Consider the following 16,344-nt stretch of genomic DNA (forward strand, 5'->3'; position numbering starts at 1 on the left):
ATGTGTTCTTTGGCAAATTGTATCCTCTTCAGCACGTATCTTTTTTTTAACAGTGGGACTTTGCGGGGGCTTCTTGCCGATAGATTAGCTTCACACAGGCGTCTTCTAATTGTCACAGTACTCACCGGTAACTTCAGACTGTCTTTGATCACCCTGGAGCTGATCATTGGCTGAGTCTTTGCCATTCTGGCTATTCTTCGATCCGTTCGAATGGTAGTCTTTCGTTTTCTTCCACGTCTCTCTGGTTTTGCTTTCCATTTTAAAGCATTGGAGATCATTTTAGCCGAGCAGCCTATTATTTTCTGCACTTCTTTATACGTTTTTCCCTCGCCAATCAACGTTTTAATCAAAGTACGCTGTTCTTTTGAACAACGTCTGGAACGACCCATTTTTCTCAGGTTTTCAGAGAGAAATGCATGCAAACATGTGCTGGCTTCATCCTTAAATAAGGGCCACCTGATTCACACCTGTTTTTTCACAGAATGAATGACCTCACTAATTGAACTCCACACTGCTATTATTTTGAACATGCCTCTTTCAATTAATTATTAAATTACACAGACTCAGGAGCATGTGTATCATGAATGTTGGGTCTGTTGGTTTTCTATGACTCTACTACACCTACTGGTAAATTATTTGCCATGTAGTAATATATTTTCTACCAAAAACAGTGATTGATCTGTTGGACTGCTATTATTTTGAACACAACTGTATGTGTGTGCACGCTTGTGGGTGTCTATGTGTGTTTGTAGTGTGTGTGTGTGTGTGTGTGTGTGTGTGTGTATATGTGTGGCGCACTTGTGTGTGTCTATGTGTGTTTGGCGTGTGTGAGGATGTGTGTATATGCGTGTGCGTGCTTGTGTGTGTCTAAGTGTGGGTGTGTGTATATGTGTGTGCGTGCTGGTGTGTGTCTGTGCATGTGTTTGTGTGTGTATACAAGAGGTGTATTCTAGTGTCCTAGATTTGGCAGAAAAGAATATCTGAGGACATCTCCTGTTCTTAAGAAACTGAATGATGTGTCCATCCCCCTCCCCCCTTTCTTTCCTTTCTGGATAAATATTCAAACATTGCCAGCGGCACTTCAGTAAACAGGAGCGCTGCGAGCAGAGTTCTCCCTAATTAAATACCCAAGCAGATCATTCACGAGTCCCGGGAGACGCTTAAAAGGGCCTCCCAAAATATAACCCAGCGCAGGTTTAATGTCAGCAGAGGAGTCCGGACGGGCAGGAAATGGCACAAACACTTTCTGTTTGCCTTCAGCTCAACACCATGTGTCCAGGAGCTTTCGTTGCTGGAGCTAAGCCACATCATCTAAACCAGCTCCCAGCTGCTTATTTATTCCCACCATTTGAATTTTTCCTTCAGGACGCGACGCAAGCCTGCAGGGAATGGCGAGCACAGCCCTGTGAAATTCCCGCTTGAAATTCCCAAAACCGCCGCCCGCTGATATCAGAACAACGGATCCGGTACAGCAGGGAACGCAGCGTGAGGCCGCGGTCCGTGCTGCAGCCGTCTGAACACTGCCCCCTGCTGGCAGGACTGGGGGGCGGACACCCGGAGAGGCCGTGGGACTTTGCAAAGGCGACACTCGCATTCTGTCAGAAAGAGCCAAACGGTCCATAGCCGCTTTAGTTAGGCAGTTTCTCTGATATTTTCTGACAGCTATTTTTTTTTCATTGCTGTTGCGATGTTGTTCCCAGTGCCGCAAAAGCTGCTATCCAGCAAGTCTTCTGTGAATTGTCAGTTAGACCCGCAAGGCACTTGGCATGTTTTTATTTTTTTCATGATATCCTTACTCCTTGTAGTATGTGTATTTCATGATTTCTAATTTGTGTTTGTGTGTGTTTGAAAAGCCCTTCTAGGGACACGCATGCGACATTAGCATATGCTATAAACGCTGTGACACTTTGCGTCGGATGCGTTTTCACTCAACCTATGTTTACATGTATTTGTCCCTATCAAATAAATATCAAATAAGAATAAATAAAAGATTGGAATCCAATTCCCTCCATCCAGACAAAAAACAAACAAATTAAAATAAACCCCCCCCCCGCTCCCGTCTTTATGTTCTGAAATAGCGAGGAGTAGCGAGGCGTCCCCTCAGAGTGTGGGAAAGGCCCCTGAAGGCGGGCTGCGGTGGGAATGGGGGAAATTGGTCTCCGGAGGCGAGCCGGGCGGCGGCCTCTGGACGCCCTAAGGAGCCAATCAGAGGGAGCGAGGCGGCGGGCTGGCGCGAGCAGAAGGGAGAAGATTAGAGAGGCGGAGCCGCGGCTGATTAAGGACTGAGAGCCGCTTCTCCCGGGGAAACAACACCCAGCCCGCCCGCCCCCGAACACGACCCGTGGGGTCGGAGGTCAGGGGGACCTGCTACTACAAAGTAAACTGCGTCATTAAGCTGGAGGCTCGTAGATGAAAGCTCAGATCCGGAAAGTTCCTGGGCGTTTCTGAAGTCGCCTCTTCGCTAGGACTCCAGGGGCACAGATGCCCCCTGACTTCCCCTGCTTAGGCGTTGGGCTCGGACTATTAACACACATTTAATTAAGGCGAGTAAGATAGATTTTTTCATCTTGGGCAATTCAATATGAAAAAGATATGTATAAATATTAAATTGAACAGCACCCGAAATCAAAGGGTCACACGTTTTCCCGAAGCAGAACAAGTGTAGGGTTTTGCAGAGCACAGTGGAATCAGCAGGGCTTCAGAATGAGTTGGACGCAGAACTGGGCTCGGAGGCCCGTCTCCGACTCATCTTTGAAGGCTGACCTTTGACCTTTCTTTATGAGACGTGACATTTCCTGCAACAGACCTTTGTTTGGGCCCCTGCCGCTGTCCCAGGTGTGTGAATCGGATTGAGTGCCAGAGGTCAGGCCCAACCACTTACCCACAGCACGAGCGCCTGTTGAAGCACCGTCATAGAAATACAGGCATCTCTGTGAAGCACTGCAAAGCCCTATAGACACCAGCTGTGGGGATCTTACATCCACAATGGACTGCCCACACCTACTTAACCACAGAGGGAATACCATGTCCAGCGCTAGGCTGTGAATACAATCCAAGCCATGGTGACAGAAATAGAAATTAGATTAAAAACTCAAAAATGCAACTAAAACTTTTTTTTTTTAAACAAACCTCAAAATCAATTCAAAACGAATTCAAAACTCACATTCGAAACCTCAGAACTCTAAATCAAAAGCGCAAATTGTCAAAAGGAAGCTGCATGCATTTCAGCCGGAACACTCAAAAGAATCACTTCAAACAGACACAGGGGGAGCTTGCCGGGGGCGATGCAACCCCCGAAAGGCCGAAAAAGAAACACAAACTGCGACGTCACACAAGCCCACGCAAGAACACTGCATGCAACCCGGCCCGGTCCAAATCCCCTTCTGTCCCAGCCCCAAACTACAAAGAGGACCCCACTCTGGGTTTCGGAGGGGACAGAAGGTGATGACAGAAGAGGGCCTGTGAGCATAATAGATAAAGGTGAACGTTATTAGGAAGGGGAATGGAAGCAGGTTTCCTGAATGAACCTTATCACACAGGACCTCCGCAGGGGAGATATCACAAACGCCATTGGCGCGAAGGCAGGAGGGAGAGCTCTGTCATCTTCGTTCAGCTCAACGGGACTCGGATTGAGAAAACTCTCCGGAACCATCCGGATGTTTTATCCTCGCTGCGAGGCTTGGGTCATTCGCCCAGTGGGCCTTCAGCCTCAGCTGTGCCAGAGACCAGGCCGGCAGAGACACCGCTCTCATTCCAATCCCTTATTTTTCTCCTTTTTCTTGCTCTGTTTTCGACTCCGAGATAAAGACATGAAGACGGGGGAAATCAATAAAACGTTGAATTAGTCCTCGATCCTGCAAACGGTGGTTCGAATTCACGTCAGTTACAGACGTGGCAGATGGGGAGAGGTGGATCCCACAGGTCGACCGTTTATACATCAGGCTTTCTGAACAAATACTTCCACAAAGGATGTTTTCTAAGCGATTGGAATGAGCCCCTGGGCTAGGAGCTAATGCTACTGACCGCCATTTGGCTGACTGTGTATCCCACCCGGGACAGAGCGCATCTGAAATAGCTTATGAACATTTTAGATCTCTTTAATCAGATGGCACTGGTCTTTTATTTCTTCCTAGAGTGAGAACTAAAACTGCAGGGCGAGCAGCTTTCAGTCTCTCAGTACCCTGCCTGTGGAACAACCTGCCAGTGCCAGCCAACCTCAGAAATACCGAAGCAGGCGTTTCAAGAAGAAATATCGCAACAAATATCTTTTCAGTGCAGCTAGCGATTAAGTGAATTTAATTCTGATTTCATGGTATCTACTTTTACTTCCTTAGCGGTATGGTTTCTCTTCTTGTTTTCTTCAACTGTATCTGAACTGCTTGTGCTAAGCATATTCCGTTGCCTCCTGTATCAAATGCTCTCCATAAATAAAATTGACTGATTGATTTGATTTGACCTAGTAACACAACTCATGCAGACCCCAGACCATTCTGAATCAAACATGTTACTAAGCAACATGTAGGCAGCAACCATACATTTTCCTTTTGCTCTAAACACTGGCAAAAATAGATGTTTCTTCTCAAAACGGCCTGCCCTCTGCGGAAATGCTACCCGTTTCTCGAGAGCTGACGTGTCAAAATATTTTGTATTTTTAGAGTGTTTTTCGCGGGTCTGCCGGGTAGGGAGAAGCCTAAGGCACACCGTCTCCACTGCGTCTCCCAAATCACAAACAAATTAGCTTTATTAGCATCGCGCTTTTTATAGAGGACTGTCACAAAAACACGTTACGGAGCAACAGACGTAGCAGCACGCCAGCAGAATGAGCAACTCTGCCTCCCCCCACTGTGTGGCCTTCGCCGTTAACGTGATAAAGAAAAAAATCTATATACTCATGCAAAAACAATAAATACGATAACTGGGCTGAGGCTGAAGGTGCGGTGGAGTGATATTTTGGTAATGGCTCCACGGTATTAGATTACAGTCATAAAGAATGTACAGCACGGCAGACAGAGCCCAGGGGCGAGGATTTAAAGCGGCTTGCTGCCAAACGAATCTCTCTCAGAATATTGTATTCCTCGATTTCCATGCTGCGATTTTAAATACGAAATCAAGATTGGTTTGAGGTACATAATGAGAGCTGCTGGAAATAAGTGCACGTGAAAGTGTGAATCGCGCTCATGTCAGCGTGTACGCGCTGTAAACGACAAACCGGCACTGCCAGTGATGAGCAATGGCACTATTATGATATTACGCCGATGAAAGCCAAATTTACCAGAATATATGACAGCCGTCTGAAACTCCGGTCGAGGCAGGGTGGCAGTCTCTCTCTGTTTCTGTTTTCCTTTCAATTAGCAAGGCACGCTATTGACTGACTATTTAGCCAATCAACGCCTCAAATTAAGCACTGAAATGCAAGAACACATCAAAAACTAACAGACGCAGCAGCCCTCCAGCTAAGCCCAGTTAAGAGAACTCATGATGCAGGGAACCCAAAAATATGAACAACGTCTGTGGCTTCATGCGTCATGCGCCATCTGGTGTTGAACCTGAGGTACTGCGCCGGCACAGAGCCGGGAAGAATGATGTTCCAGCGCACCCGACGCCACAGCCTTCGAGGGCGCTACACCCGCCTCGGAGGAACACAGCGCCAAACGAGTGAGCACGGGAGTTTCACCACCCACTGAGCGGGTCCCGGGCAGCAAGGTTCATTCAGCTTTCGGCGGGAAAGAGGGAAGGCCGTGAAAGAAAAGGAGGGGTGAAGGGATAAACAAGACACGAGCTGCAGCATGCAAACGCCCACAGCTCCGGGGCGAGGCCCAGAGACAAGAGAGAAAGAGCGAGGTCTCTACCTGAGCGCTTCTGACAGAGACGAGTCGCCGTCGTCGGACCTGCGGACAGAACAGGGGCGAGGTCCGCAGGGCCAGCGGGGCGGGGTCAGAGAGAGAGGGGAGGGGCCAGGAGAGAGAGGGAAGGGTTTCCAGAAAGCAGGAAGAGGACAGATGAGGAGGAAGTCAGGTTAGCTGGAGAGAGACTGGCACGTTCAAGAAGGTTATTAGGGCAGTGGACAGGCCGTTAACCAGAGGAAGGAGGAGTGATGGTATTATTAAAGCACTGAAAACACATTCGCCACAGAGGAATCAGCCTTTCTACAGAGCCAGGACGAGTCGGCCATTTTGGAGCAGGGTCGAGTACTCATTTTGCTTTTCTTGTCCATTTGTATCACAGCATTGCCCTTTAATAGTCAGTGTAATGGCGAAAAGGGCAGCACGTTATACGTTAATTAACAATATAATGATTCACAGCTTTAAAAAATGCTATATTTGATACCTTTTCATAGCATTTTTGGAGCAATATTGATTCAATATGTTTTGTATTCTGTTATAGTCTGTATTCTGTTATTGCTCCTCGATATTTCTACTCGGCAGGAGCAACAATCATATTCAACTGTGATAACAGGAACTTGCATGAGTGAATGCGAGCAGGAGTTTCAAAAAGTGTCATTAAAATCATGTTTGATTTGTTTCTCAAAATGACCATGTCAGATAATAGTGATGGTTGTCCCGAGGCAGTCTTCTCAGGAAAATAAACGCTCAATGTGGTCCAAGTAATAGCTTCATTTTGAAAGTGTGAAACATGTGACCACCAGTCACCACAATCCACCAAAACTGAAAAATCAAGGAGAGCCACTTTAAGCCCCTCACAATTACTTATTTTTTCATATGACTGAAACAAAATGTATTTTTAAAGGTGTCAGGGAGTTTACCATTGAATTCTGGGAATTCTAACATGGAATTCTGGGAATTCTAACATGGAATTCTGGGAATTCTAACATGGAATTCTGGGAATTCTAACATGGAATTCTGGGAATTCTAAAATGGAATTCTGGGAATTCTAACAGTTCTGAGGAGCAGAGTTTACAGTAAAGTGCCCTGTTAATTATACTATACTTGGACAGAATGGGAATGGTAAACTCTCAGGACACACAAATGTTGAGTTTGTGAGAGTTGAAAAACACTGTTGCTGAATAAAAATATACTTTGCATTTCATGCTCACATGTATGCAGTTTTTGGATAAAGGATTTCAACCTCATATCTGAACATAGTTGAAAATAAAATAATTGATAACTGTGTCCAGGTGCTTATCTGAGCCCATACAACAAACCATTTCACCTGGAGAATTCACCATTAGTTACTCACATCTGCTGTTTAGGCATTGCAAATGTGTCCCTATTGACCTTGCATGAGCACACGATGCCACAGCAGTGATCAGCTTAGCCATGGGGCCTATGCCCTTCGACCCCCTGGGGGTCAAAGTGAAGAAAGCCCAAGAAGCAAACCACAGGCAGTTGTGTAGCAGTGCTGGCGGCTGGTGACTGATATGAAAGAAAAGAATGTCCTACCCAGAACCCCCTTCCCTCGACTCCAAAGACATGACACATTCTGTTCTACGTTTGTGACCCATTTGTGCTTGTCCTGCTTCAGGAACCACAGTTCTAGTTATAGACCATCAGCTAACACCATGACAAGGTGATAAGGATATGGTTTGGGTTCAGAAACCACCATTTTAGTTACAGGCGCTCAGCTAACACCATAACAGGGTAATAAGGACAAGGCTTGGGATCACAAACCACCATTTTAGTTATAGACCATCAGCTAACAACATGACAGGGCGATAAGGTTTGGGTTCAGAAACCACCATTTTAGTTATAGACGCACAGCGGCGATAAGGATAAGGCTTGTGCTATATTCACCGCCACTTGTCCGTGCGCAACTTCCGACGCAGATTAAAGGGGGCATTTCATTACTATGGCATCTACTGGCGCTACAATAAAGTGTCACAGTTCAACACATTTCTGAGCAATGGGATATCAGCCTCCTGAGGCTTTAATGGGAAAAGCAATAATTCACAATCAGGTCCGGGCGGGGAAAGCCATCGGCCGACATCACTAAGTAAACTGTGATTGAGACTGAGGTTAATTTAAGCCTACATCGACGTGGAGCCACCACCATAAAATGGACGCTTCTCAGAGGGTAATTTGAGCGCTGAAATCTGCAGTTCCATCTGTGTAAGTGCCGTTCCGCTTATGAATAAGTAATACACATAAGTAAGGCGCTAAATTAAAAACAATCAATCTTCAGCCATTTTCACACGCAGTCACACGCACGTGCCGTAGAACGTCTTTGGCCGCACTGCAGATAATACATTTAAATTCATAATGCATACCGCAAATTCGCAACATAGCGCACTTCACTTTTAACAAATGTATTCAATGCAAGGCAGATAAATTCAGCGGTTTTTCAAAGCGCCTGTAAGTTTTCTAGGTCATGGTCCTTTGTCAAATCAAGTCTGCACATAAACAACACATACACTCACCGAGCACTTTATTAGGAACATTTTGACTTTATTCCAGCTACTTATTCATGCGATTATCTAATATGCCAATTGTGTGGCAGCAGTGCGATGCATACAATCATGTAGATACGGGTCAGGAGCTTTAGTTAATGTTCACATCAACCATTAGAATAGGGTAAACATTTGAAAAAGTGACTTTGACCGTGGAATGAATGTTGGTGGCAGACTGCGGTTAGTGTATCTCAGAAACTGCTAATCTCCTCGGATTTTCATGCACACTTGTCTCTAGAGTTTGCAAAGAATGGTGCAAAAAAACTAAGAAAAATCCAGTGAGCAGCAGTTCTGCAGACAGAAAAGCCTTGTTAATGAGACATCAGAGGAGAATGGTCAGACTGGTCCAAGCTGACAGAAAGGTGACAGAAATGCAAATAACCACACATTACAACAGTGGTATGCAGAAGAGCATCTCTGAACACAAAACTCTTAAGTAAATAGGCTACAGCAGTAGAAGTCTAAAAATAAGTCGAATAAATACCTAATAAAGTGCTCACTGAGTGTAGATGATAGGTAACATCTGTTTCATGTTGTGATATGAAAGCAGCAATAAGTAAGATGGGAGTTATACTCTCACCTCTCAAATTGGAAAAAGTGCTGACCAGCAACAAAAAAAGGGTCAAAGTTTCAATACTGCAAAATTATATGCAGCAATAAGCAATCACAGCCTAATGAAAGCAAACCAGACAGACGGATGTATGGTATTGTGGCACCGAAAAACATGATATGCTACCCTCATAATGGAAGGTTCTTTCCTCGTACAAGTGTCGAGTTAAGCAGAATAACATGCAGTGAAACACACAGGCATAATGTAAACACGCACACAAACACACACACAGGCATGTGAGGTAGTACAAAGCATGTGTAATGACCGAGGGGAAAATCAGCTTCCAGAAAGGGGAATGAGAGGGCTCTCATAAATCATTTCCGTGGAAAAGGCCACCCACGTCAGTGCATTAGCCAGGCAGAACTGTGAATGTCATTACCGCCATTATGCAGAACTAGCATGTCTGCATTAGCTGGAATACTAAATAAATATTGGACATTATGTCATTCTAACGTACTTCAATAGATGCTGTACCTTACAAAATACATCACTTATTGTCATTTTTAAATGTGCAACTTACAACTGCAGCAGTTTGACAGCCATTAAAATACATTTAAACTATTTTTTCCTTGACAGTGAGAATGTATTGAGGTTGCCTAAATGCACAGAAGAAAGTTTATTTGGCTCATCTCGATGGGTGAACCTTTTTTAGTTTTTTATAGAGCCATCCAAGTTCGGTGTGAACAGCGTGAAAGCTCCCAGATTTAACCATTTTGCCCGAGAAAGATCCTTTGAACTAGATAGGGTTCCTCTGAGAAGACACAGGCAGGTTGAATTCCACTTGAACACATTCCTTTTCCTTGATGTCTTCTCTCGAGCGAGATATGTTCTGACAAAATTTGCGAAGCGCAACATGCAAACTTAACAGGAGATCTGCAAGGTACGGTGGACGAGGAACAAACCAAAACTGAACAGCTCTCAGAAACCTATATACACACAGTGACCACTTTATTAGGTATACCTGTGCACCAGCATGTTAATGCAAATATTTAATCAGCCAATCATATGGCAGCAACTAAATGCATAAAAACATGCAGACGTGGTCAAGAGGTTCAGCTGTTTTTCAGACCGAATGTCAGAATGGGGAAGAAATGTGATCTAAGTGACTTTGACCGTGCAATGATTGTTGGTGCCAGACAGGGTGGTTTGAGTATCTCAGAAACTGCTGATCTCCTGGGATTTTCATGCACAACGGTCTCTCGAGTTTGCAGAGAATTGTGCAAAAAACAAAAAACATCCAGCGAGCAGCAGTTCTATGGGCAGAAACACGTTGTTAATGAGAGACATCAGAGGACAAGAGCCAGACTGGTCGAAGCTGACAGGAAGGTGACTAACGCAAATAACCACACATTACAACAGTGGTATGCAGAAGAGCATCTCTGAACACACAACGCGTCAAACCTTAAGTGGATAGGCTACAGCAGCAGAAGACCAATAAGTCTAAAAAATATGTCAAATAAATACCTAATAAAGTGCTCTCTGAGTGTAAGACGGAAATACTATCCCATAGTAACCTTGGCTTCCAATGTATTTTTGGTCTACTCTCAGAAAACACTATCACCTGTCTTTACAGCATCTAAACCTCACTCAAAAACACAAAGACATGTAGGCTAAAGTATCTGACAAAGTTCAACTCTCAGTTCTTAATCCGCCCCACCCATCCCGCAGCATGGGCCCATGAATTATTCACAAACCACCCGCACTCACTCATCCTAAAAAAAGGAATTCCTCCTCAATTTGACAGCACACCGCTTTGCTACTCTCTTCTTCGCGTATGGAGCACTGCATTGTGGGATTTGCGTTCTTGCTGGAAGCCTGCATTTTAAACCCGTGGTGGGGGAAGGGGGGGGGGGGACTAGGTTGCAAGCGCCCTCCCATTTCATAATTCGGAAATCTAACCGCACTAGACGTGGCCATATTTCATCCTGGCATTTAAGGAATTTTTGTGAATTAGTATGATGCTTAGTTTGAAGACAGTTAAGTTGTTTAAATGTACGTATATCCAAATGCAAGTTCAAACATATGTTTTGTGCCATGTTTACAAATTAAACAAATGAAAGCATGAAATTCGGACTCGAATCCAGCCACAGAGAAGCGTTTTGGAACCCTTTCGTCTGAGAGTGTTTAGCGACTATAAGTGGTTTGAAAAGAGACTTTGGAAGATGGATGTGAGCTGGTAGGAAAGTAGAAAGATTAAGATAACAAAGGTACAATCAAATGTCACACAAAGGAAATTGAAAAGAACGGCAGTTTGAGGTAATGACTGTGAGACATTTGCTGTTTGTAAACTGCAGAGACTGCAGATTAAAAAAAACATTCACTGTTCCAGTCAGAGAAAATAAACAAAATAAAGGGGAGGAACTGACTGGGCATATCGAGAAATGGCGAGAAAAGCTACGCGCCTTCGGATCGGCCTAACACCCCAGAATTCACATTAACACCGCACTCTGCCACACCGCAAGCACCCGTGTACAGATCCAAAAACCAGTGGGGATTACTGAGTTAGCTGGATAACAGCCCAAAAACCTGAAATAGCTCTCCACTTCAGTCAAGACTCCGGATTTGGGAGGGTTCCAGGTTGTAGTCAGTGCAGTTATCCAACTCCATAATCCTGCTTTGTGAAAGAGGGCTCAGGTACGGTGAGCTAAAGTGTGTAATCAACTGATTTAACTGATCAACTGACTGCAGAGCTATAAAGGAGCCTAGCATATCCTGCAGCTCTCCAGGACCAGTGTTGAGGACCTTCTAGAGGCTACGAGAGGTTAGATGTTACCCATTTGACACAATTTGTTTTTTGAATAAAGTCGGGAGGTGTTTCAGATAAATTGCGATAAAATGAATTTGGTTGCAAGGTGCCATAACAATGGAAATGTTCCCTTATTGTTCCAAGCAAATTCGGGCAAGGCCACAGAAGACCTTTTCAGGCATGTATCAGACAAACTTACTGGTCATGAAAAATACCACAGAGGACACCTGTTATAATGTTTTAAAAATGTTCCAAATCTAAGTATCGAGTAACCACCAGGTATAGCTGAACATATAGTAGCTACGTTTGCCAAAGACATGAATCGCCATCCAAATTTCAGACTCTTTTATACATTGGAAGTGAACTAACAGCATTCTAAGACTATTCCTGTAATGTTCCTTGGGAGAACAGGGAGTCCAGGGAGTTTACCCTAACTTTTCAGGAATGTTTTGCGAGAGATTACGCGCTAGCGTTACGCAGTTGCTATGTCGCTGCCCGGGTGGGGTCACTCACTTGTCCAGCGCGGAGCCCTGGCTCTGGTTGATGGTCAGCCGCGAGAAAACGTTGCGGTCGGACCGCGGTCGGAGCGGGGGGGAGGACGGAGGGGTTGGGCTCATCTCGGGCGGAGTCAGAGAGTGTCTGCGGAGGAGAGATCAAAAGGAAAAGGGGGCCAAGGTTGGGGTTGGCTCTGGTGTGAACAAGGTTCAACAGATTTTTTTTTCGCATGCCAATCTGACAACTCCTTGGAGCTAGGCCTCACGAGACCGACTCATCCCTCAGAGTTACCCAGGCCCTGGAGTTCCCCGCCGGGCTACACGCTCAAACAACGTCAGTCAGGTCCCCGGGCTCTGTAGTTACCTGGAAGGGAGCCCTCGATCATGGGACTGCCTGCGCATCATAGGGGAGGCGTTTGAGGCCCGGGACTGCCTGGGACTAACAGACATGTACAGACACAAACACACACACACACACACACACACACACACACACACACACACAAAAACACACACAGACATACACACACACACACACATACACACACACACACACACACACACACACACACACACACACACACACACACACACACACTTCAATAGGGTATTGACAAGGATGCTGAAAAGTGTGTAACCAAGTTTCCCCGGAGTTTGATCTCAACAGACAGCAGGCACAGGAGTAGATTTCCTTTGCAATGTAGTGAAATTGTAAATGCAGAAGAACTACACGAAGATGTACACTCAAATACCAAATATATTAGGGAGAGAGAGATGATGATACAGACGATGAATAAAATGACACAAATGAAGAGGATGGTGATGAGGAAGATGATGAAAATGAAGATCATTAAGAAGACAAGAAAAAACACGAAGATGAAGAGCACAAGGAAGATGAAATGACAAAGGCAAAGTAGTGACATAGAATAAGATGTATGACATAATATATAATGTATGTAACATACATGTAATAAGATATAAGGAACAATATGGGAGTGAGGAACACAGGTCAGCCCGAAAGCTCTGCTGCCGAGTCCACAGTAACAAACTGTAATGAGCAGTGACGTGCAGTAAATAAGAAGCAATGAGCTGTAATAAGCAGTAACATGTTGTAATAAACATGTAGTATGCAGTAATAAGCAGTAACATGTTGTGATAAACATGTAAGATGCAGTAATAAGTGGGAAAATGTTGTAATAACCATGTAGTATACTGTAACAAGCAGTAACATGTTGTAATAAACATGTAGTATGCAGTAATAAGCAGTAACATGTTGTGATAAACATGTAAGATGCGGTAATAAGCCTAAGTGCTGGTAGGCACAGACGTGTTGTGGCCTAAGTGGTCAGGGCGCATGCTCACAAGGTGTTCCCGCGGACGGGCAGGCTGGCGCGGTGGCAGGCCTCGCGCTGGGAGCGGCACCGCCCGTTCTCCTGCACCTCCGTCAGGGAGGCCAGCGACTTGGCCATGTGGCGGCTGGAGGCTTGCAACGCGGGGTACAGGAACTCTGCCGACACGGCCCGAATCTGAGCCGACAGCCTGGGCTCCACCTGCAGAGGGAGGGCAGAGGCTCCAGTCACCTCACCGACTCACCAACGCAAAAACCCGCAAGCACACGACTGCAACAGTCCTTTAAAGGCTCCATATTGTTTTATTATAGGTCCTGATATCCATAAGAAGGTGTTTGTGTGGTTTTGAGTTCCTAAAACGATCTCTATCCAATTTTAAATGTCCATTATCCTGAGCCTCTCATGAGCTTTATCAAGAACAGGCTGTTTTAGTGAATATTGACATCAATGAACCTCTGTTCTGATTGGCTGGCTATCTCCAACATTACAGAAGCTCTTACCCAGAGCGACGTACAGTTGATTAGACTAAGCAGGAGACCTGGAGCAATGCAGGGTTAAGGGGCGTTGCTCAAGGGCCCAACGGCTGGGCGGATCTTATTGTGGCTACACCGGGATTAGAACCACCGACCTTGCGTGTCCCAGTAATTTACCTTAACCACTACGCTACAGGCTCTCTGTGTCGAGCTCTTGGATTTGTTTCGACTTCAAGGTGAGCCATGCTGAAGAAAACGAGCACATGGTTGTGATGTCACTACCTCACGGAATTCCAAACGGCTCGTTGAAATTCACATTTTCTTCATGCCAGATTGTGTGGATTTCGGGACTAAGGTCATTTTCTACAATATGGGACCTTTAAATCAGTGGTTCTCAACTCCAGTCTTTTGGGCCCAATTGGCAGAATGTCTTTATTGTAACCAGGAACTGATTTAATGACTGAACCAATCAAACCACCAAAAATGCCCTTGATTAGTTACATCAGGTGTGTGAGCTACTGGTTAAAACAAAAACCTTCTGGCAAATGGGTCCCGAGGACTGGAGTTGGGAAACACTGCCTTCAATGGTTTTAAACGGGGAGGGCAATGCACAGCTAGATTAAACCCGTAATTGTTTTGGATTAAAAGACTTCTCTGCGCTCGACTGATCTTGCCTGGTGCGAGTGAAGGTAAGGTGCATGGCTGGCACCAAAAGGGTTGGTGATTTTGTAACATTATTTATTTCCTTTTTTCTTTGTAAAGTATTGTAAGATGTCATCTGCCTGAATATGCATAATAAAACACTTTTAAAAAGCAACAGGCTAAGATGCAGCGGACTTGCAGTTGCAGTTCGTTGCAGTTGCACACCGAGTCCCGGTCCTGCCAAAAGCCAAGCTCGGCCCGCTCTCATGGAGCGGCATAATTGGGGAGGGACTTGGCGGGCGGGGTTAGTAGGGATCGCCGCATACAGCGCCCCGGAGCGCCTCGGAGTAACGGTCTAATTGAGACGAGACGGCTTGGAGAAAGCGTGTCGCTCTCAGGGTCACAAGAACCTACTGGGCCACTGAGGGACGGGGTCGTAAGGCGGTGTATCACCAGCTAGCACTAACTGGCTACCAAATTGGAGAAAAATTGAAATTATATAAAAAAAAAGAAGAAAAAAAAGAAAACAATAAGACCTTGGGCTCTTGAGCAAGGCCCTTAACCCCACACTGCTCCAGGGGGGATTATTTCCTGCTTAGTCTAATCAACACACACTCCCCAAAAAACATGTAAACGGGTTACACTCTGTCACAAATAGCCAACTGTGCTTTCTGCAGCACACAGCATTCAGCATTTCTCAAGTCCTAACCAGCAAACAGTGCATCTCTGCGCAGCAGCAGGTCGAATTCACAGACAGCTGTGGTCTCCAGGTCCCCTTCAGGCTAACAAGGCCCCAAGCCAATAGGGTAACGAACCGTGAAAGGAGATTACAGCAACAATGCTAAAAGGCTAATTTAAATGTTCTATGTCCTAATGGTCCTCCGGGGACACACTTCAAGGATCAATAACTTTATTAACCAATCCCACACAGACAGAGTAGGTGTCAAGCAAAGAGATAACAGTAAATAAATCAAGAAACAGTGCAGAAATTACAGTGTCGTAATCATTCATCTCTATTAATACACCCTCCATTGTTCCGATTAAAACAAAGACTACCAAATGCCATGATGAAGAGGGTAAACATGTTTTCTCTTTGTGACTACAAGGTTGAGTTTGTAGGTTTCTAAGGCCAAATGATGAGAAATGAAAGTCGGTAGAAACTATACTGTGAATTTAATATCGGGGCCATGCAGCAAAAATAACACATTTGTAATAAAGACATTTAATAACTTGAAGAATGTTACGGATTAACATTAGTTTATTACATCCTGTGAAGATTAGTTTCAGCGAATCCAATCCACAAATCAGTAATTAGTCTAGAATGCAATAATACATAAGTTATATACACTGTACGTGCCTCAACACAACATGTGTATCAGGAGTTCTAAGACACAAATATTAAAACATCGAGTTCATTTTTCCAAGCTTTGCTTCATGATCCGCAATTAAAGACATAATTTGTTGGAAACTGTAGTAAGACTACTACAGGACCACATTAATTTTATCTTCCCTCGTGGCTGTACAATTTGGTGTTATGATCGTATTTTTAAGATGCGTGAAAAAGAGAGGAAATTTAATTATCTGCATGCACGATGCGTATTTATTTAGATTAATGGCTTTCTTTTA

General features: G+C 44.8%; 1 protein-coding gene across 2 annotated transcripts in view; it reads right to left on the bottom strand.

The window, feature by feature from the left end:
* Positions 1 to 16,344, bottom strand: part of LOC133138361 (kinesin-like protein KIF21B) — a 90,328-nt gene that overhangs the window by 20,805 nt on the left and 53,179 nt on the right. For both annotated transcript variants that reach the window (XM_061257017.1, XM_061257016.1), the window contains exons 24-26: positions 13,617 to 13,804; positions 12,619 to 12,693; positions 12,274 to 12,399 (exon numbers count right to left, since the gene is read on the bottom strand). In XM_061257017.1, the coding sequence (XP_061113001.1) occupies positions 12,274 to 12,399; positions 12,619 to 12,693; positions 13,617 to 13,804 (389 nt within the window). The remainder of the gene's footprint in view (positions 1 to 12,273; positions 12,400 to 12,618; positions 12,694 to 13,616; positions 13,805 to 16,344) is intronic.

The sequence above is a fragment of the Conger conger genome, chromosome 10, assembly GCF_963514075.1.
Source record: "Conger conger chromosome 10, fConCon1.1, whole genome shotgun sequence".
Taxonomy (NCBI): Eukaryota; Metazoa; Chordata; class Actinopteri; order Anguilliformes; family Congridae; genus Conger; species Conger conger.